This window comes from Marmota monax, unplaced genomic scaffold (genome assembly GCF_021218885.2).
Source record: "Marmota monax isolate L192 unplaced genomic scaffold, Marmota_monax_Labrador192_F-V1.1 WCK01_AAM20220418_F8-fsc00038, whole genome shotgun sequence".
In the NCBI taxonomy this organism is placed as follows: domain Eukaryota; kingdom Metazoa; phylum Chordata; class Mammalia; order Rodentia; family Sciuridae; genus Marmota; species Marmota monax.
This window is the reverse complement of record NW_026692498.1, coordinates 11,121,910-11,145,351: the sequence shown is the minus strand read 5'-3', so window position 1 is coordinate 11,145,351 and position 23,442 is coordinate 11,121,910. Positions and strand designations below refer to the sequence as shown.

The 23,442-nt window shown below is 42.0% G+C and overlaps 1 protein-coding gene across 3 annotated transcripts; it reads right to left on the bottom strand.

Annotated features, from left to right (window-relative positions):
- Positions 1-1,022: 1,022 nt before the first annotated feature.
- Cpsf7 (cleavage and polyadenylation specific factor 7) lies at positions 1,023-23,440 on the bottom strand. Of its 3 annotated transcripts, none has more exons than XM_046445601.2 (10): positions 23,351-23,440; positions 22,612-22,720; positions 17,078-17,296; positions 16,135-16,238; positions 15,571-15,743; positions 11,767-12,181; positions 11,172-11,290; positions 8,806-8,974; positions 7,946-8,113; positions 1,023-3,092 (listed from the first exon to the last, which is right to left on the bottom strand). In XM_046445601.2, the coding sequence occupies exons 2-9, from the start codon at positions 22,663-22,665 to the stop codon at positions 7,951-7,953; spliced, it is 1,416 nt and encodes a 471-aa protein (XP_046301557.1). In that variant the 5' UTR covers positions 22,666-22,720; positions 23,351-23,440; the 3' UTR covers positions 1,023-3,092; positions 7,946-7,950. The 3 variants fall into 3 exon arrangements, with proteins under 3 accessions (XP_046301557.1, XP_046301558.1, XP_046301559.1); XM_046445602.2 differs by having other exon boundaries at positions 15,598-15,743; XM_046445603.2 differs by lacking the exons at positions 17,078-17,296; positions 22,612-22,720; positions 23,351-23,440 and adding an exon at positions 16,742-16,811.
- Between the last annotated feature and the right edge of the window lie 2 nt (positions 23,441-23,442).

The window sequence follows — 23,442 nt, the reverse complement described above, 5'->3', positions numbered from 1 at the left end:
CCTTGCACATGCAAGTGCTCGCTCTACCACTGAGCCACAACCCCAGCTCACATTTTTTGTAGATGATATCGTGAACCACCTCTGACTCTACTGAATGCTGTTTCCTCCATTCATATTTAGACATCAAATGGATTATAGAGATCAACTTGGTTACGTTATTGGGTAATGACATGCTGTTAACCTTGAACTCCTTGTCATCAGAATAGTAAATCTGTGATATGATCACTCTGCTTACAGACCTTCAGCCCTGCACAAACTTCTTTCACCAAGCTTTTAAATAGCTTTCCTGGAAACCCAAGATTACCCTATAGCACTTCTACTAAGCTTTCTCATCTATTATTCCTCCAATTTAGATGGACATATTCACATTTTATCTCTGGTTCTTAAAACATTCCTGTGAAGACAGGTGCCCCACCCGCCTGTAGTCCCAGTTACTTCGCAGGCTATGTGGGAGAATCACTTGAGCCCAGGAGTGACCAGCTCAGGCAACATAGTGAGACCCCACACCTTAAAAACAAAACAACAACAAAACCCATGTGTAAAGACAGAACAGCTATTATTTTCACCTTTTAGATGAAAAGAGACCAAGGCTACATTGCTTTTCCATGATTAAACTGATGGAGGAACTAGGCACTAGTGATCAGATAGCTTTCTTCCCTACATGAACTTGATGCAATGTAAACTGAGCTCTTATAAGGTAGGAAATATTCTCTGAATCTAGTTAAGTCTTACTTTGATGGGTAAAGGATGACTGAGAAGTTTCCTTTAACCAGGGTATTAGAAGGCTAAGGAAAAAAGCTAAAACTTCAAGGGGCACCTCCAAAGTAGGCCATATCCTGCCCAACTTGCCTCCTTCCTCACTCCTCCTAGTACTTTCCTAAGGTCTCTTAGGAGGCTCATCAATCTTGGCTGTAGAGCAATGTGCAGTTCCAGCTAAGAACTTGGGGTTTTGCTACATCCCACACCATCTACATCAGCCCATGCCCATGCCCAACACCTCAACAAATCTATTCAATGCAGAATCCACAAAACAGCTCACACCCCATTTATTATTTAAAAATATTTTGTTACAAAAGGAAAAAAAATACAATGCAGTATAAAAGATTGACAGCGTCATCAAGTTTATTACACAATTTTCAACCTATCAGAAAGACAAACAAATCACCGACAACAGGGGGATGGGGGGCCTTGGCCTTTTTGAGGGCTGTTTTTTTTTTTTTTTTTTTTCCTTTTTGCTATCAGGAAATAAAACTAAAATTGTCATTGAGTAAAAACAAAAAGAAAATGGGGAGAAAATAATTCTCCGGGTAAACGGCTTTTCAGATATTCTATATATTGTTTTTCCTTAAACTGTCACCTTACTTGGTTTTCTCTACATTTTAAAAAGACACCCGGAGCTGCTCTCGAGGATAAGCACATCACTTAACACTTGGCCAGTTGGGCAGGGTGCCATGTTCTGAAGTGGTAAGGACAGGGTTGGGGGACAGGGGGGAAAAGCTACAACCTGTAGCCTCTGTCCCAAGGGAATGTGCCTCTCCAACCCTGGGGGATTCCCCCAGTGACTGAGGGGTGTATCAGAAACGTGCTGGGAACAGAGGAAGGGTTCAGTCCAATTCAGTCTCTCCCTTCTAAGCCAGAAGGGTCTCCAGCGACCCTATGCCTCACATGCCGTCTCATCTTACATGCCACGTCTCTTCTCACATTAGATGTCATATGCCCCGTAGATATATGCAGAAGTAGCATCACCCCATGGGTACTGCAGGACCCTATTGCTGCTGCCTTCCTCAACAGCAACCACATCACAATTTGGATGTTATGGGAAAAGCAATTCCATTTGCCCGTGTAGAAAATGGCCCCCAGAGTGCTGGTCCTTAGAACTCTGAGCGGAGTTCATTCAAGTCAGGCTTCATTTCTTCCTTGTTCCTTATCGGAGGAAGACCTCCAGGCAGAGTGAGTGGAGCTATTACATCAATGTCAACAGATGGAAAGACACCAAATTTGTGACTTTACCTGCCTACCAGTGCTGGGTTATCCCACAATAAGTAAAAGTATGTACCTGGGGGATGCAAGCCCATGCTTACATCAAACCTGAAGAAAGAAAAGCCTATGGAAGTAGGCCATATCCTGCCCAACTTGCCTCCTTCCTCACTCCTCCTGGTACTTTGCTAAGGTTCTTCATTGCTGAGGTCCCGATATCCCCATCTCCCAATGGCAGTAGCTTCCTCTAAAACAAGGAAGCAGCCTTCTTGGGGGAAGGGCTCCATGTGTTAAATGGAAAAGCCCCAGGGAAAGGGAACACTTCAGAGAGCTGGTTATTTCAAGAGCAACCAAGCACTAAGCAGCAGAGGGTGGCAATTGGCTCTGCCAGGCAACCTAGCAGAAAGCAACCTCACGGCCTTCTCAGCTTAGGAGGGACAAGTCCACTGAGAAGGCTGGGCAGCAGGGAATCGAAATCTCAAGTTCAGCCCTCTGGGAGGTCAGGGAAATAAACCGTCAATACGTGAGAGGGGAAAACCAAGAACAGAAGTAGCTTTTCACAAGGTATTTTCTGTTCTCCTGGTCCCTCCTCAAAGGGCTGAGAAGGTAAAGGAGTTAAAGAAGTGGTATGTTAGCAAGGGGTTTGGACCCTCTTGACCCCATCAAACCTAGTGCTGAGGGCAGGACCCTGGGTATATTTTGGCATACCCAGTCACTTTCCAAGATCCTGCACGGATAATCTATTTTCTTTGGGAAGGAAGTCTTCCCATCAACCTCACCACTGCACTGCTCCTGGAGAATCAGATACGGTTCCATGGACAAAGCACCATTCTCTATGGAGACCAGGGCCTGAACATGTTGCTTTCTTCCTGTCTGCCACCCCTCCCAACCACACAAAGTCTTTAGGTTCTTTCCCCCAGCACACAGGAGTGTGGGATTGGGAGGGCTGCCAAGCCATCTTCAAACCTGTAGGGCAGAGGGTATTCCCTGGGTGTCAGGAGGGAGTTAAGGGTTTGGAGGAAGGGGAAGAGGTGGAGCGGCCTCCGTCCTTTAGTCCTGATCAAGGTGAGGAGATGCAAGTCCATTAAAAAAAACATTTGCTTCCAATCAGACTCCTGTAAGAGAATATCAGAAGAGGAGAAATAAAACACAGAGGTTACTTTCTTATCAGTAGGGGTTTGTATGAAATATGCTAGCATTTTCTTAACTTACAACGTAAGAGTTAGGAGATATAGACAGAGAATGCAAGCCCGGGTAGAAGCAAGGAAGCAGATCACCTGACACTGAGAAGCAGTGAGGGAATGGATGCAGTTGAGAAAGAGAAAAAAAGCAGTAACATCTTACTTTAAGGTTGGGGGAAAACACAACACAAAGCAGCCTGGAAAGGAGATTTTTGACTAGCAAAGTATAGAAACTGTTACATTTCAAGAAAAGTTGCTGTAAGGGAAAATATGGTAAATTTAAATACTGCTTCAGAAAATCTATTCTAAGTCACAGCTTATCTTGAGGGGAAGGAAAAAAATGAAGAAATGGGATGTACGGTGGTAAGAAAAAAATGTGTGTATAAAACCAAATCCGTCAACCCCCAAAATATTCCAGCAGGGAGCATGAACTTCTAGTTAACTCCTAAGTTTTATTTTTGTTTAAAGAAACACTGGGTAAAATAGGTTCCAAGCAATGTCCTTATAAGTAGTGCACGTGTGCACACACACACAGGACCAGGGCTTTTCTTTTTCTTTTGGTACTGAGGGTTGAACCCAGGGGTGCTTAACCACTGAGACACATCCCCAACCCTTTTGTACTTTATTTAGAGAAAGGGTCTCACTGAGTTACTTAGGGCCTTGCTAAGTTGCTGAGACTAGCTTTGAACTTACAATTGTCCTGTTTTAGCCTCAGAGCCACAGGGATTACAGGCATGCATCACTGTGCCCAGCCCCCAGAGTTTCCTAAACTGTACTAAAAATCAAGAAGATTTAAGTTTTTCCACAGATGACAGCTGTGAGTGAGACCAAGAAATATATGAACACAAAGCAGGAACAACTTAAAAAAAGCAAAGCATGGAAGGAAAAGAAAATAATCAGTAGCAATTACCATCAAAGAAACCTAAAAGCCTTTGCCCAAAGGTCTGTTAATCTACTTGTCACATCACCGCCAACCTTAAGGTTCCCCAGTACACTCAGCCCTAGTTCCAGTATTGTAGTACCTATCTACAGATGGTAGTGTGGTCAGCCTGATGATATAAAACAGCCTTAATAGTCAAAAGGAAAAAGGAGAACTAAATTCAGACTTAGAATTATAGAATTTTTGCTGAGTTTAGTGGTGCACACCAGTGACTCAGGAGAGTAGGGCAAGAGAATTGCAACTGCAAGGCCAGCCTCTGTAACTTAGCAAAAACCTATCTCGAATTACAGACTTTTTTTTTTTGGTTGTTGTTTTAGTATTTAGGATTGAATCCAGGGCCTTATGCATGCTAGACAAAGTTTAGAATTTCCACCAAGCCCCAACTAGCAACACAGCCTACACACAAATGCTCACCTTTTATATATGCATTTTTCTGTACAGAGGCCTCATAACACCTGGAGGAGCTAGCCTAGGAAAAAACGCATCCATGTGGCACTTGACCCTTCTAACCCTATAATGGTGCTATTTTCAGCTTGGATCTTCAATCTGTATGGCCTCTGTCTTGCTGGCTTCTGTAACACCTATGTAGGCAGGTATCTGTCCCATTTCCTTTTATTTTTTGTTACACCACCCCCAGCCCCACTCCCACCCCGCCCAGCACTGGAGGTCAAACCTGGAGGCTCCTGTTTGCTAGCCTGTCCCATTTTATATAAGTGAAAACTGAAACTCTTAGTGAATTCTCCATGTCACACCATTCAGGTTTCTGAATCTTTGAACTAGATCAAAACTGAACAGAGCTCAGTTTTTCAATGGACCAGGAGGATAGGAGGAATATGGTGAGAATGATTATATTTAAAATAAAATAATATTCTAAAATAACAAGACAACCGACATAGTTGAAAACTACAGAAAACTGAAGCCAGAGAACATTATCAAACTTCAGAACATGCACATATCCCAGGAAGAGATATGATTTGTAAACTGTTCTTACAAATCAAAATGCAGAGAATCACTAGTGTGTCAAGAACATCCAGTTCTGAAAAGTCTATGGCTACATTCTATGGTAATGTTTGAATGCAAGCAGAAATCAAAGACTGCTTCAGTGGGCCAATCAGTTTTTAGGTCTAGAGCTTTGCCCTCTATCAAGGAAGGAAGGACAGAGAAGGTTGGTGCTCTATTGCCTCTGGACAGAACATACCCTTCCTGCTCAAGGACCTGTTAACAGAACAGAAATATAATTCTGTTCTTTTAACTAAAAGACTGCTTGCACACACAGCTTGAAAAATTAAGTTTGCTAAGGTAAGTGAGGCCTAGTACCATCTCTGCAGTACGAAACCTCCTAAGACACAACTTGGTAAATGCAGGTTGAATTGAGTCCTTAGAAAGAGGACATAAGAAATTGATATTTTGGGGTATCTTATTAATTTATTTTGGACTAAACAAAATAGAATAAAAACATATCTAAAGGGTGACCAGGAAAAGCAGGGCAGTGAAAAATCTGGCTTAAAGTTAATATTCCTTATCTGGTCATAGACTAGCATCAAATGACTATTTTCTGGAAATACTATTTTAAGACTTTCATAATTATTCAAATTGAATCATCCTCATAATGGGAGGTATTGTCCCATTTTGTAGGTGGAAAAAATGAGGTAAAGTGACAGCTAATGACTTAAATTGAGATGCTCAATCCCCAAAGCACTGATGGCTCAGAGGATCTCGCCTGACAATTTCCATATTCATAGCCTGCCAGGAACAAATCCAGCATGAATGGTGACACGAAGTTATATATTCTAACTAGTAAACTGAATGTGGCCCCAGAGATATAATTCATGCTTTGCACAGACCAATCAACCCCTATTTGTTAGCTCTGGGACACACACTGTGGCCTGCATGATGGGGGGTAGGGGGTGGTGGTTTTTTATCTAACACTACAATTGTGCCAGCTCAAATGAGAGGAGGAAATAGTACTAGTACTGAAGGGGTGGTGCTAAACCAAGACTATTCTAATGCTTACCCTTCTGCTCACTCCCTGAGACTAAAACAGGCCAAAGCCACTCGTAAACTCCCCATCTCTTATATTAGGTTGCTTTGCCAGAGGATATGTGAGCACTCCCAAAACTCAACCTGTTGCAAAATCTAGAAGCCCCACAACCTAACTGTTGGGGCTATGTGGGCTATCCTAGACTTTGTATTGTCAAGTATTCTAGGTTCTTGTGGGACACAGTGGTTGAAGAATGGAGAAGGGAGGCAAACAAAAAAAATCAGTAACTTCTCATCTTCTCACTTACTTGCCTCCTATGGCAGATGAAAAGAACAACTAGCTATAAGTCTATTTATAGTTTATGGCACATAAAGCCAAACAACAGAGCAAAAGGCAAGAGCCAAAATAAGAGTAATCGTTTCTTGTTTGTTAACAGGCTGTAACTAGACAAGACACTGATTTTTCAAATGTTTCAGTCCAGCTACTGCTCATGAACTCAGGGACATACAAGTGGTAAGAATTTTTTTTCCCTTCTTGATCCAGCTATCCATGTATCTACCCCAAAGATGCCAAACAGAACTACTATTTTTTTCTTACCCCCCTTTAATTACCATTATTACCTCAGAACAATTAAACAGGCAAAAGACCAAGGACATCTTCATAATATACTTCATATAAGACAAAGTAAGTAGCACCAGAGACTCATTAATCTGCAACTGCAAAGTTGAGAACAGCTCCCAAGGTCATCAGGATCATGCAGTAGTAGCTCCCGGGAACCACAAAGAGACTTCTAGCCAAAGCCTGGACTACTTTAGAGATCTCCACAGAAACAAAATCAACAACTGCTCTTGTTTCCTTGCTACAAGCTTTCTTTCAGTTAGACTGCTAACTGGCGGGCTGTAACCCAGAACTACAGGCTCCTCCCCCAAGACAGAACCTTTCTGAGAATGAAAACATGGAGAGAAGTAGAGCTGAGAGGCAGGAAGGCTAAGTCCTGCTGATGCAGCCAGAAACCCTGAATCCAGGCAATTCTAACTGAACTTTTCAATTACCTGAGTTAATAATTTCCTCTCAACCTGACTGCATTTGCTTTACTAAAAAAAAAAAAAAAGAATAGAACAGTACTGAAAACAAAAATATCCTTCCACATAGTCTCTAAAGTTGCAAAAGATATTTTTTTCCAGATCAGCTTTCTCCTCTGTAAAATCCCAATATTCAGAATCTTTTTAATAGATACTGATTATTAAAATCATTAGTGTTGTACCTTAAAAACTAAATAAATTAATAGTCTTGGTTTTTGTCTTCATCAGTTTTCCTTTTTTTTTTTTTTACTTGAAGGTTTAGTGGGTTTAAAACATGATAATGATAACAACAATAGTTACCATCTATTGATAACTTACTATGTGACAGGCACTAAGAGTGCTACATGGATTATCTCACTGAGCTGTCAAGCAAGCTAGTAAGATAGTTGTTTTTATTATCTTCAGTTACACATGAGGAAACTGAGGAATACAGTATTAAGGTTCATTAATGGAGGAGCTGGGATTCAGCTTCTGGCATTTGACACCATGCTCTCAACCATTATGCCATGCTGTTGCTCAGATGCCAGGTTAAGGCAGTCCAGAAACCAATTAAAACAGCTTAATCTCAGGGTTAGACTCCCCCCACACAAGCAAGAAATCTGCCCCAAGCATTTAGTAACTGAAGCCAAAAGTCCTTTCCACCCCTGCTGCCTTTACTTGCTTCGTGGAAAAGAGAGAAGAGGAGAAATAACAGGGAGGGGGGAGGAAGAGAGGAATATTCACTACGAATAATCTTTCTTTTATAAAAGACCATCCACAGGCCAGGAAAGGAGATTCTTCCCACCTTTCTCAGTGGTGCCGGTCCCGCTCTCTATCCCGGTGTCTCTCGTGCTCCCGGTTCCTTTCTTGGAAATAATCATCATGTCGATCTTCATTATGAAGCAGATCCCGGTGCCTCCTGCTGCTCTCCCGGGACCGGCTGGGTGACCTCTCCCTGGACCGATGTCTTTTCCTATCAGAAAAGATCCTTCAGCCTCATTCAGAGGGCCTACCACATTCTTTCAAAGAGTGTGGTGTTTGGTGTCTCCCAGTATTTGCTTAAACTACTCTTTCACTCTTCTACCATGGGCCTACTGTCTAAGGATCTTAGCTCTTTGAAGACTAAACTTTTTTGGGAGAATGATGACAGTTAAATTTGTTAAGATCTTTACTAATGTATCTAGTAGTGCTAAGTGTTGTTCCTTTTTTAGGTGTAGATAGTAGATAGCACCACATAAAAAAATAAAGATATTGTGCCTAAGACTTGAACCCAGTGCTTCACACATGCTAGGCAAGTGTTCTATCACTGAGCTACAACCCCAGCCCCTATTGTTCCTTTTTTAAAAGAAAATGACACTTGGAAGTTGTTAACTAGTCAGCAACAGAATTGAGATTCAAAAGAAGTGTGTATGATTCAAAAGCCCATGCTCTTAATATCAGTCTTTCTCCTAACTGAGCCCACAGCCTCACCAGCACAGATTCCAATTACAACACTAATTAACGAAAGTGTGATTAACTCCTCTTAAAAGACATGAAGTCTAGGTCCACTCTTTCAGTCAGGTGTCAGGTCCTTTTCAGATACCCTGGGCTCCCCACCTGTCCTTCCCAAGCCATGGAAGAGTACTGCTCATGGCTGGAAGGCTGCTGGAACAATTATCGACTCACCTGGAAGAGCTCCCGCTGGCACCCACACTGTAGGACTTGGCCTCAATGCCATGAAGACAGTCCTTAAGAGAGGAGATGAGGACACGGCAACGCTCATCATTGGCGACCCGGGACTGTTTGATAACCGCAATGGCTGTGAGCAGGGTCTCAATTGCATCACTGTAATCCCCTGACAGGAGATGGATGGAAAGGACAAGGGTGAGCAGAGGCAGTAAACTAAGTGGACCAAAAGGAGAATTCAGGAGGACACAAACCAAAAGGAATTAGCTGCTCCAAAGAACCATGTTAAAATGGAGGAGCAGGCATGGCAGGTACTGAACTGGAAAGACATATATTCCACTGAGCTGAATCTGACAGATGTTGCCAGATGCCAGGGCTATTTGACAACATCTATTAAAAATGTGCACAGTGCACACTGATCCAGCAATTCTACTTAAAATTTTCTACTTCTGCTCACAAAAGTATGTGTGCCTAACAACGTTTCAGTGTGGTTATATTACCTTTGATAGGATCTGGCTATATACATTAAGGAATAATGATTACAGACATAATTACATAGTTGTTAAAAGCACACAGTAAATCTGTTATGTAAACAAAGTAATCCATGTAAAGTGCTTAGCATAGTGTACCATGTGCACACTGACAGTAGCAAGACCTCAATAAATATCAGACTTTATATATTAATAGGCTTCCAGGATATAGTAAAAAATGCAGAGGAAACCGTTGGTCTTGTACTGTTCCTTCTATAGAGGACTTTTGTTTTTTAACATTGCACTTTTCTACGAATTATTTTTTTAATTTTTTTTTAAAGTTGTAAGTGGACACAATATCTCTATTTATGTGGTCTGTTGTTAACCAAGACATTATTGTAATTGTACTTATACATTTTTAAAAATTATGATGTCATCAATAACCAGCCCTTTCATTTACCAAGTCTAAGCAATGCCTGGCTCAGGGATAATCATGGTGGAGTGGGTACTTGTGCACTACTTTTACAAGCTAAATTAAAAGCATTAAGGACAGAAAATACAAGGGTAGGTGGAATCCACACAGGGCAGTGTAAATGAGGAGTGGTAGCTTAGTTGGGAGATGTAATAAGAACAGAATAGAGTTTCTGAAGAACTGTTATCCTGCAGAGGCTCAGGAGCGCCAGGATATCAGTTTCACTTAGGCAGGAAACACCTGTTTGTTTTACGGGCACATTCAGTAAGTATTTGTGACGTGAAAGACTGGAATAAGAACAAAAAGGGATGGAGATTAAGGATAAAGATTCAATTATTGGTTATCTTAGGGTGAAGGCATTGGCAGTGAAGAAGAAACAATGATTACGTTTTCTAAATTCCTCTGTACATTTGACTTGTTACAATGAACATATATTACTTTTCAATTTAAAAAGATTCACTTAAGTGGGCACATTTGTAATACTAGCTACTCAGGAGGCTGGGGCAGGGATTGCAAATTTGAGGTCGGCCTCAGCAACTTGGTGAGACCCTGTCTCAAAAAAAGAAAAAGGGCTAGGGGTGTAGCTCAGTGGTAGAGCACTTGCCTAGCACATGTGACATTTTGGGTTCAGAGTTTCCAGCAACAGACACACCCACACACAAGTTTACTCAGATGCCAATGTAGGTTTTTCTGGTGGGGAAAAAAATTGAAGAGAACTCATACACCTTGTTTTTAACCTCCTCTGTGGATTCAAGTTTTGCAGCCAAAAATGAGATATTATAGAAAACAGATGTTAATACTTAGAGTTATTTCTTAGGACACTGTTCAGGTGGTAAACTCATGGGAAGAAAGTGAACATAATTCATGTCATGATGTGAAACTAAGTCCACATTACTGAAGCTTTCAATCACCTTTTCTTTTAGGAACCAAAGATTTCACACTCAGGGCTTTTAGAATTATAATTTGCTACTTCTGCCCATTTAATACAGGGAAACTGAGCTGAAAGGGCACAATATGCCTTAAGATGACATCCAATATACTTGCCTTCCAGTACAGGCTAATCATCACCTAGTTAAGGCAACATTCTATATTTGGCATTGGATCCAGTTTAGGTCTAAAGATCAACCACTGAGATGAAGACCTCCATATGTTAGGAGTTTCATTTTACAATAAATACAACATTGTGTTAGTATCTATTAGTTGCTCATTTTGTAGGCACTAAGTTGGTTTTCATAGAGGCAGGTGTAGCCACAGGTTAAATAACACCACTGGAGTTTTCTCAAAGCCAAGAAATCCAGTTAGCTATTGCTCTTTGAAGTGTGCCACACATGATATCTAAGAGTGTACCAACTTTAACTTGTGGAACTTTTGCTGATGGAAAAACCAAAAGTAGGGAAAAGGCAGCACAGCTAAGAGTCAGTTACCTGCACTGGCTCCAGACACTGCTTTGGAAATGGCACTGCTGGAAATTGCTCTGTTTCGCTTCATGATCTCTTCAAATTCAGCTTCACTCACTGTAGTGGGCGGAGGGCCCGAATCTCGGCTGAAGGGAGATAATATTACTGATTGTCCACATCCTGTATTACTTTTACCATATTCTATAGTACTGTATTATTTAACTATGCTCTATTGTCTTAAATTGTTCTCAGCTGTTCAGGTATTTTATGTGTTCCTCTTCTTTTCAAGGACAGGAATTATGTCATATGATTTTGTAGTTTTGCCAGGACTCAACATTGCTAGACACTGTGGTTTTTGTTGTAGCCATTTACGGCACTCAACCGCCTTAAAAGAGGATATGAAGGATCGGGTTTGGGCCAAGTGGTTAAGATACAAACAAAAGCACTAAAGGAAAAACACTGATAGACAGTAAATTATATTCCAAGACTCAACACTATGGCAAGTTTCCATAAGGGAAAGCATGAGTATTCAGTGTTCACTTCTTCATGAAGAACAGAATGCTGAGCACTGCTGACCTAACTATTACTGGCTTAGATCTGAAGGGAACAAGATGCTCCTCACCTGCCATGGTGGTTATAGGGTGTTGAGGCCTTCATGTAAGTATCTGGTGGAGGCCCCACTGTAGCATTTGGTGGGGGGAAGAAGGCTGGATTGAGGTGAAGGGCAGGTGGAATGGCCCCAGGGGGAGGTACAGCCAGATGTGGAGGTAATCGAGGAGGGGGGGGCATGAGATGCTGATAGTGGATGCCAGGAGGAGGAGGAGGGACCCCAAAGCTTGAAGACAGAGGTGGTGGGGGTGGAATTGGGGGCGGGGGCAGACCCATCAGGGGAAGGGCTGAAGGAGGGCGATTGAAGTAGGGCAGCACGCTGGGGGGCTTATCCACACGAGCAGATGAGGGTACAAGGTTCTCAGAGGGTGTGGCCCGTCCGTCAGCAGAATCACTAGAATCTCGAGAGTGGGCCCGTGGAGGTATTCCTATAAGGCAAAGCACAGCTAATGTTATCACCCAGGCTTCAGACATATCCTAGACCAGCTTATCCCTCAGCAAGTCATCTGACACTACACTGAGGAAGGTAACTGACTTGGCTGAGAAAAAGGAAACATTTGGGGCTGGAGCTGTAGCCCAGTGGTACAGTGCTTGCCTCACACATGTGAGACACTGGTTTCTACTCCCAGCACCACACATATAAATAAGTAAATAAAGGTCCATATTAAAAATATTAAAAAGTAAATACAATAATATACATAATAATATAAAAATATTTTTTAAAAGGGAGGAAACATCTACTGCCTTTTCTTTAGCCTCAGAGAAAAAGGTCAAAAGCATCTCAGTTAAGAATAAACCCCAAATGCTAAACTCCGCTTAAGTTTTATTTATCAAAGGATGCTTTTACTCAAAACTCTCAAAAGTTTTCAGAACATAATTTACCCTTGGATTTTATATTTTTAATTGCAGAATGATCCTAATAATCCATAGAAAATGACAGCACTGAAGTATGTTCATTGATGTTCAGCCCAACTCTGGATAAGATGAAATCTCACAACTCTTGAAGAGTTCAGAGGCTCTCCTTAGATTAGGACTAGGTGACCTTCTCAAGCATGCTGTACTCTTGCAATGCTCTTTGTTACTGAGCTTTGGCCAGAGGATTTGGGCAAAAAAAGGGGAGGGCATGGCATAGTTTGATTTTCTTTAGCCACATACCCAAATTGGCAACTGGAAGAGAAGAGACACAATGAAGAGTATAAGACTGAAGGTTAAGTGAAAGGTAAAGAGAAATTGGGGGATAAGCCAAGAAAAGGCCTACCCACAGAATGAGCAGATGGCATACAGCTGACAGCAAAATGCTTAGCAAAAGCTTGGTAAAAAACATGTTTCAAATCTGGGGAACTCCCACTATATTTCAATGGCCTAACTTTTGTACCCTTCAGGGTGGCCTACTGGGAACATCAGAGCACACTAGCATGGTGTTGTGTACGACAGGAGCAAAACATAAAAATAAATGGAAGCATGGCTTCTAACACTGTCATTTGGTTATACTTGTTTCCCCAAATTTCACAGGTTAAGCCTAGTTAATGTAGATTTCAAAAGACTGTGATCATATGGCCTTGAAGTCTTGGAGGTAGAAGATGCTTATCAAGTATAGAGAAAAAGAGGAGTGCTTCTCAAACTAAAACTCAGGAATCAATAACAACCACCTTGATTTCTTTACTGTGGTACATTGCCAGTACTTGACACAGCGCTCTTATTCTTCATATTTCAAATACATGGCAACCTTCCTTGAGTTCTCTCAATCGGAATAAAATAGAAGGTTTAAGAATGTGTGATCCTCTGACATCTAACTACCTTCTCAGCTACTTTCTTACATCTGCAAAGGTTCTGTTTTGTATTTATGACTACGAGTCCCCAGAGAAGCAGCCATTCTTAAGCAAAGGAAATACACCAACTTTACCTAGTGAATTTAAAGAGTCTAAGTCCATGAGCATGACAGAGCAGAAATATAGCCCTCAGCCACCACCATCTTTTTGACAAAGAAAGGAAACACTGAGGAGAAAACAGTTGAGAGGCAGCAATGTTACCCCCAATGCAGATGTAACTTATGCATCTCAGAAAAATCAGGGGAGAGATGAATTTAAAAGATTCTCAAACACAAAGGACTTGGGAGCTCACACCACATCCATCTAGGCTCTCAATCTAGCTAGGAACTCTTGTTCCTAGGAAAAAGAGAAGGAGCCATATTTCTACCAGAAAGATGCACCAAAATGATAAAAGGTACCACTGTTTTTAGAGGTGGGCCTAAGGAGTGACAGAATGTAGTTGATGAAACTGCTATTCCCCACAGTACTAAAAGAAAAGTAAAGGCAGCTGGTTGTCTTGAGCAGAGCCTTGCAGGGCTACACCTTGTGAGACCAGGGCAATCCAAGGTCTGGTCCTCAGATTTCAGTTTCAGAAACTTGATTTTAACAGTTTACCAGGGGTAACTGAACCCTAGAAGATTGATTCACATTAACCAAATTCACAAGAGACTGATTCATAAATCATAATGCCAATTTATTAATTTACAATGAGAAATATAACTGCCAAGCAGACCGGAATACTTTTGTCAGCTGGTCAGCGCATTCTCTTCCCAGTAGGAGAGCCTAGTTGGGAAACCAAATTAATATCAGAAGATGGCTTAGTGAGTCAGAATAAAGTGAGCAAGGTGAACTTAAGGGATACTGTTATCAAGCTAAGGTAGAATGATACAACTTTCTTAATAGAGTAGACTTGCCAAGCAGATGGAAATATTTGATGCCCTCTAATGTGTGCCCTCTCTTGGACAATACTAAAGAAACACTGTTAAATTCTTATTCTCAGACTGAGGATGTAGCTCAGTAATAGGCAGCTTGCCAAGCATGTGCAAGGCCCTGAGTTTGATCCCCATCACCATAAAAACAAACAAACAAATACTTATTTTTTTTTAAAGGAGAGGGGGAGAGAGAGAGAGAGAGAGAGAGAGAGAGAGAGAGAGAGAGAGAGAGAGAGAATATGAATTTTTTAATATTTATTTTTTAGTTTTCGGTGGACACAACATCTTTATTTTATTTTTATGTGGTGCTGAGGATCAAACCCAGCGCCCCACGCATGCCAGGCGAGCGTGCTACTGCTTGAGCCACATCCCCAGCCCCAAATACTTATTTTCTAATACTTCTTTTAGTCGACTCCTTAAAGAACACCCTTGCAACCTATGCTCATGACGAGATTATAGCCATGATTATACATCTTAGTTACTTTTTAGGATGAATGCTTCTTGTAAATTTAAAGAGAGGCATGTCTTAAAAGTCAGTCAATTTTTAGGCCAGGCGTGGTGGAGCATGCTTGTAATTCCAGCAGCTTGGGAGGCTGAGGCAGGAGGATCACAAGTTTAAAGAGAGCCATAGGAACTTAGTGAGAAGACCCTGTTTCATAATAAAAAATACAAAGGGCTAGGGATGTGGCTTAATGGTTAAGCCCCCCTGGGTTCAAACCCTGGGTTCTTCTTCAACACGACAACAACAAAATGCCAATTTTTAGAAAGAAATACAGAATTCAGAGTTGACAAGAACTTTAAACATTATACATCTAGTTCATGGGGGAAAGAAGCCCTAGTGACTTGCCCAAGGTGACACAATGATGTCAGAACCCATTATTATTATAATCTGAACTTCTCTGATTCTTTGAAAAAGAGCATTGCTTTTATATAAACCTCTCTTTGGCCTCCCCATCCATCATGCCACCACCCATAAGCACCAGCACCCTCCCCCAAACTCCTTCATGTAGGCTGAGCCCACACTACAGTAAACAAACCCACAGCCTTCCCCCCTTCATACAGATGGTCTCCACGTACCCCCTCTTGGGACTCGGACGCACTCACGTTTCCGAGCCTGTGCCTCAAACTGTGACAGGTTCTGTCGGGTGGCCGGCCTCACATCCACTTTTTCTCCATTAAGAACTTTTCCAGGCAGGAGTTCTAATAATTTGTGAACAGAGTTTTCAGAGGCTACCACCACCTCAGCATACCTTAAAAAAGAAAAGCAAAAACAAGCGAAATCTATTTAGATAACTGAAAGAGGAACTGAGAAATTCTCTTCCATTTTCAGTGAAAATTGGCAAAAGATACCTCACTGAATTACACACACACACACCCCTACACGCCCATTAACAAAAAAAGATGCCTTCTCATAATCCTTAATTTTTTTTTTTTTTTGCATTGAAAATCAGCATTCTTTGCCCCTAAACAGATAAATGTTCTACTACATTACAGGTAGGTTCCCTTTCTAAGGTAGTATGCCAAGACCAGGCAGTAAGTTGAGCCATGGGTGGGAAGGGTTAAAACACAGGGCTAAAATATAGTGTAGTTGTTACCCCAATGGTCCCAAACTACAAGGGGCTTCCCAAATGCAGACCTCACCCTTTGGACTGTCCATTTGCTCGATTCTCTGCAAATTTCAACTCCACCACATCATAGACTCCTATAGAGCGAATAACCTGGATCAGCTGCTGGTCTGTGGTCCACTGAGGCCGGCAAGATGGAAAAAGGAGAAATGTCAAGAGCAACACACTCCCTCCCCACCCACCCAGAATGTCCCAAACCCAGCTCCCAAACCTAGGATCTAGTCACATCATGACCTCCCCCTCCATAGGAAAACCCAAAACCCTAGCAACATTTCAATTAGTGTAGGTTTTTCCATTTGTTTTCACCCATACAGAATTTCAAATCACCCCACCGCCCAATCACCATCTTTAGGAATTAAGGTTAACACCTATTTTAATATTGACTGCCATTTGGGCTGGCTGGTCATTAGTTCAAACACTGATTGCTAGCAACTTTTAGTTATAGATATGACAGGCTGGAGTTGACCACTGCCAAGAACATTCCCCTCAGTATATATAGTTCCTAATTTGGAAAAAACCTCCCCCACCAGCCCAAAAACATGTCACACAATAACTTTTGCAGAATAGTCACACCTACCCCAAGTGTACTAGAGCTATCAAGGTCTTTGATCCCCATCACCCACCATTATCACAGGACCATCTAATGACCACCAAGAGTTCAAGGTGTTCACTCTGAAATCTCGTCCCACAGATGACCCTGCTAGACATAAAGCCCCAGGGTCAGGGGCAGTAATAAGATGGCAGAAAAAGCAACTACCCACTTAATCATTGCTTTCTTCGGCACCAGTACGTCCTCAGGATAGTTCTCTTTCAGAGATCAATCCAACCTGATCCCAGGAAAAAGAAATCCAACCCCATCAGAGCACAAAACAGTGCAACAGTGGTTTCTGAAAATGCCATCACCTCCCAGTGCTCTCCCCCGCCAGCCACCCATAAGCCTTTTGGTTACCCTTGCTCACCCAGGAGAAACTGCCCACATAGACAGCTGCTCGTCTATTGCGCAGGCCACTGTAGGTATACAGAATTGCAGGGGTCTTGTTGTTGGGCTTGGGAGATGGCTCCTGGCGAACAGGAGGAGGTGGCTCAGTGCTGCTGCTTCTGTCATCTGAGGGCTGTGAGGTGGCTGTCAGCACATCATCATACAGGTCAATCTGATCTGTATTGTTGAACTCAGGGTCCTAAAAGATGAGGGGTTGGCAAAGGTATGCACCTGCAAACCTTTCATTTTGTACCTTGTATTTCATTCTAGTTTACATAGAATCTACAACTACTTTTGTAAAATAGTGTACAACACTTCATTGTCCTATTCTAGGAAACAAGGTAAGAAAAACTTCCTGATTTGAAACTATATCACTCAGCTATCCTTATGCAGGTTTCTCTTCCAACACCTTGTTAACAGTATGCAATGTTTCTGGCTTTAGCCCCCTGTGAGAGTCAAAGACACACGGTGAACAAGCAAGCAAACTAAGAAGGAAATATGAGGCATGTACTACTGTTATCAACAAGGTCAGTTCTAAAGACCGCATTCAAAATACATCAATGAAAATTTACTTTTAACATCTATGCTATTTTAAAAATCATAGTAACAAATAATAAAACCACACGTAATCTATATAATACTATTATACTTAATAAAAATAGAGTTAATTTATCTAGAAACGTAAAGCAGGGGGGAAAGCATTTACAGTGGGTACCACAATGCAAAAAAAGGTTAAGTGTTGGGGCTTGGGGATGTGGCTCAAGTGGTAGCGCGCTCGCCTGGCGTGCGTGTGGCCCGGGTTCAATCCTCAGCACCACATACAAAGATGTTGTGTCCGCCGATAATTAAAAGATAAATATTAAAAAATTAAAAAAAAAAAAAAGGTTAAGTGTTACTGATTCAGATCCTTCAGCTTATACAAAGGACTTAGGTAAACTCTCAAACTCACAGGATTCAATCTCAACTAATAACTATCAAAGAACAAAAAGAACGGGGCTGGGGATGTAGCTCAGTGGTGCTGCATCACTCATTTAGTCATGTCTCAGGTCTAGTGATTTGCCTAATAATTCAAGGTAGTGCTCTATCCTTTTCTCAAGTGTCTTTTTTCTGTCTTTCTGCTCTTACCTTTATTACTTCCTTGCTTCTCTTTACTCTTTGTCTTATTTTGCTTTTTTTTTTTTTTTTGGATGCTGGGGATTGAACCCAGGGCCTTGTGCATGCGAGGCAAGCACTCTACCATCTGAGCTATATCCCCAGTCCAGTGCTCTATCCTTAAGAATGCACTTCAGTTGGCCTTCTATATCTGTGGGTTCCAAATCCACAAGTTCTGCCAACTATAAACTGAGAACATTAACTAATTAATTTTTAAAGATAATTCTAATAAAAATTATACCATAACTATTTACAGAGCATTTTCGATGAATGAGGTATCATAAGTACTTTAGAGATAATTTACAGTACAAAGGAAGATTGCACATAGATCACACACAAAGACTACATCATGAGTATCTATGGGACTGAAGCATCAGAGGAGTTGTGGTATGGGGTGAAGGCCCTGGGACCACTCCCCTGCCCCTCATCGTATGTATCAAGGGAAAAATGTACTTCTGAAGGGGGGAAATCAAGGATTTTCAAGTGAAACTTAAAAGGGAATAAGGAAACACAGCATCATGGATTTTTGAAGGAACCAAATTGGAACTCCTTTTATCTGTGATGTGTCTAAAAGTTGTAATACGAAAGTATCACTAAAAACTGGCTAATAAACTAACATGCAGATATGGATAGCTCAGAAACCAGATGCATTACCAAGAAGTCCTTCATATTTTAAGCCTGAAGGCAACCAATCTACTTTTTCAAGATCAAGAATTGGAAGGGCTATGGCTCAGTGGTAGCACATTTGCCTGGCATGTGTGAGGTACTGGGTTCAATTCTCAGCACCACATATAAATAAATAAATAAAATAAAGGTCTATCAAAAAAAAATTGGATACTCTCAATCCTGCACAATCTTAAATTTATGGACACCACCTTAGAAACAAAAGGATTCAATGAAAACAAAATTGTCAAATGGTCTCTCTGGGCCAAGAAGTTGGTGGGAACAACACAGGGAAAGTCTGATGAGAGTTCTAATGGAGAAACAAGGTATCAAGTTATGTTGGGATTTAAATCTGCTAGCAACATCAATTAATTTTACTTGTTCAGCTATTAAGGCAGAAAACTGGATAAGGCCTGAGGTTTTTCAGATTACCAAAGATGGCGTGAAAACAAAACCTAATTCTATAAATTAAGTGAAAAACACCATTTTTCATGCAGAGATGTTGAAAGTTTTATTCCATTAAGATTAAACAGGGGGCTGGGGTTGTGGCTCAGCGATAGAGCACTTGCCTAGCACGTGTGAGGCCCTGGGTTCGATACTCAGCACCACATATAATAAATAAATAAATAGAATAAAGGTATTGTGTCCAACTAAAAAATAAATTAAAAAAAATTAAACAGGAAATTCTCAAGAAAAATTTGTGTTCAATAGAATACAACTGTGAGTATCTCAATAAATTATTTGTTTACAAAAGAAAACTTGTGTGATTCTGAATTTAAAATAAGATTTTCCCTACCACTGTACTCAGTTTATCTAACCTCCAGCCCCCAGTATCTGACATAAGGCAGAAATTAGCCTAAGGTTTACTTTTCTCAAAGTAACCAACTTCATACCATCGTTTTTAATTTTGGTACTGGGGACTGAACCCAGAGCATTTTACCACTGAACTAAATCCCAAGTCCCTATTTTTTAAAAATATTTTTTTAGTTGTTGATAGACATTATTTTATTCATTTATTTATACCTGGTGCTGAGAATCGAACCCAATACCTCACTTGCAAAATAAAGGTCTATCAAAAAAAAAAAAAAAAAAAAAAAGAATCGGATACAGTAAATCCCGCACAATCTTAAATTTATGGACACCACCTTAGAAACCAAAGGATTCAATGAAAACAAAATTGTCACAAGAGCCACAATCCCAGTCCCCCAGTCCTTCTTATTTTTTTGAGACAGGGTCTTGATAAGTTGCTGAGGGCCTCACTAAGTTGTTAAGGCAGGTCTCAGACTAGCAATCCTCTTGCCTCAGCCTCCTGAGTTGCTGGGATTACAGGTGGGTACTACCATGCCTGATTTCATTGTTTCTTTTCTTTCTTTCTTCTTCTTCTTTTTTTTTTTGAACCAAGGCTCTTGTATCAAAAGTTTCGGCTTCATAACAGCCGTCTCCATAGTTCTCACCTTAAACCTTTCCTCCCCATCACTGTTATCTGTTACTCAGCTTAGCACCCATCACCTTCACCCTTACCCACCAGGCCTCGAACCTGTTTTGAGTATACGGATCCATTTTTTCCCCTTTTACTTCACTAGCCGTGACACAGTGCTTAGGAAACACTTGTTGATGAAAGTAAGGAAAAGAATTGAACATAGGGTGGAAAGCCCATCTCAGTATGAAAAAGAATAGAGACAAAACACTCAGCAGAACAGCAATACTCAGTCACCTTTCCAGGGTTTTCTCCTCAGACATAAACAGCAGTTGTAATTACCAGGTCTTCTGATATAACAGGAATAAAGTAGCTGTGCAAAAGAGGTTTTTGTAGCACATGCTATAAGAGATCAGGGAGTAAGCACCATTAGGAACTCTGTTAATTTTCCTTGAGGAGCAAAATGCACGTGAGGGGATTCTTGGAGCAAATCAATGACATTCTTAAAACATTCTAAAACACAAACTATATTGGCAGCTGCTTTCATTCTGAGTCAGCTTCTAACTGCCCTAAAGATCTTTTATCTTTTAGCTTTACTAAAACCAGTTTTGCCAAAAATTAACTCATGGGGATATAGTGCCCCTTCTTCTATCTTCTCTAACACAAAAGACACTTAATACCTACGCTTTCTTCAACTTCTCTAGTATCAAATATTGCCTGTTTGATATAAATATAAAATTCCACATATTATTTTTTGCCTTAGACACATTTAAAAAGTTCCTTGTTAACTGAAGAGAACAGAAAACAAATTGTTGACGCCAACAACTTCTATCCCAACAAAGCAGTTACGACTGGACAAGGCCTGTGTCCTGTCTGAATGACAAGTGATATTGCTAAAGAACTTTTAGTGCCTGCCATATAATAATAATAATCAATAATATCTGATATTTTCACTATTAACTATTGAAGCAGAATCTGACCAGTTGTTCACCAATCTGTTTTCCTTCATTACTGAGCACACAGCTAGACTACACTCTAGACTTCCATTCTATTCAGAGTGGCTATGAAATGTCCTGGTGAGACATAGAGGAGACAGATTAATTGTGTTTGGGTCTGGTCCATCAAAATCTCTATTCTCTACTCTTTTTCCCTATTTGCCACCAGACGTCAATGCCCAGGTTTTGGGAACCATGGGATAAAGATAGCAACATCTCTATCAACTTGGGCCCTTGCCTATACAGAGCAAAGACATGTTGTCTCCATTACAATCACCTTCATTACTGACTGTGGACTATATGTGAGTGACAAACTCCTGATATTTGTTAAAAAGAAGAAGTCTGATTGTGGTGGGGCTTGCCTATAATCCTAGGTACTTGCAAGGTTGAGGCAGGAGGACTGCAAGTTATAGATCAGTCTAGGCAACAGTGAGACTCCATCTCAAAATAAAATAAAAAGGGCTGGAGATACAGAATTCAGAGGTAGGGTGCCTCTGGGTTCTATCCCCAGCACCACAATAAATAGATAAATAAATACAAGCACACAAAACTGAACTGCATAGATTATTATTATTTTGGAGGAAATATATGCATAATGTTAAATGTGAAGACATTAACAAATCCAACATAAGGTACATGGGTGGGCCTACAATAGCTTTTTACCTAATTTGTCCTACATCTTTACCACTTCTCCATAAATAGAATGGTTCATCAATAAAACTTATCACACCAAAATGCCTACAAACTTAAGGTCAGAGTCAAAGATCAGAGTCAAACTAATTACAAATGATGCTTGAAACAACTGGAATGGAGCTGAAACTAACAAATTATGTTTTACACTGTGTCTTTTGCACCTTTATGGGGGGAGGAACGCAGTCTGAAAAGAATAGCAAAGGATCAGGTATCAACATTGTCCTCATGAATACAGTTAACAAACGAGTTGCTGCTGTGTGGTTAGCCTTGAGGAGACTAACAGCCAACTTTGGCTTTCTGGGGGAGCAAATTCCACAAGTTGATTCACAGACGTATTACACTTGATTTTTATTTGCTCTTAAATCAAACCCTTTAAAACGAAGCCTCCGGATGCAGATTAACATAAAACGGAATGGTCAGTAGTCTCTAAAGTCTCCGCTAGGGGGAAATTTGGGATGCCAGGGGAAAATTTTTTAGAACCAATAGACGCCTGTTCAAGCCCAGGACGGGCACAGCTTAAAAACGCTGCAAGTTTGCTGAAAGTGATTCCTCAGCTGATGGAGGAAAATCCCAAAGCTCCTGAAGACCCCTCACCTGATTGAACTCCTCATCAGCGTATATATCAATCAAGTCCACTCCTTCTGACATGGTTCCGTAAAGAGGACCTCGAGCCCGAAGATTAGGCAAAGTAAGAAAGATGCCACTGCAGTATTCAGAGAAGGACAAAAATTAGAAGGCATGAGGGTCTCAGGCTGGGAGGAGGGCAATGGTTGCCAACCTCCCGTCTCCAGAGACGCAGCATCCCGGCAGCCCAAGCTCGGCCCCACCCGCTCCGCCCCGCCCCCGGGCTCGCGCCGCCCCCAGCACTTCCAGGCCGCCCGGGCTCGCGGGGCTCGCTGCCCATCACCCGCGGGCCCGACCCGAGTTGCGCCGAGACGGCGCCGCGGCTGCCTGTGGCGCGACGGGAAAGTCCAGGCCTCGGCTCTCAGGGGCCCTGAGGACGGGCTGTGAAGAACGGCCGCGGCGAAGCCCGCAGCCCCAGCCCGCCGCACCTGCCTAGGCCCCAGGGCGGCCCCGGCCAGAGCCCTAGCGGGTCCGGGAGCTCCAGCCGCCTCCATCCCCCGCCCAGGCTCAGTCCTCGCCCCAGCTAGGCCTGCCCCACTCCCTCCCCACAGCCCCGGCCCGGCGCCCACAGCCCCCTCCTCAAAGGCCCGCGCCTCCCTCGGCCCGCCGACTCCGGCCGCCCCAGACTCAACCGACCCCCTCCCCGCCTCGGCGCCGACCCCAACCCTTCTTCCGGCCCAGCCGGCCCCCGGCCGCGCGCCCCCGTTACCGGGAATATGGCGGCGGCGGCGGCGAGTCCGGACTAGGCCCGAAGCGCGCGAACCGCTCTCCGCCCCAGGTCCCGCCCCCCCGCCGCCGGCG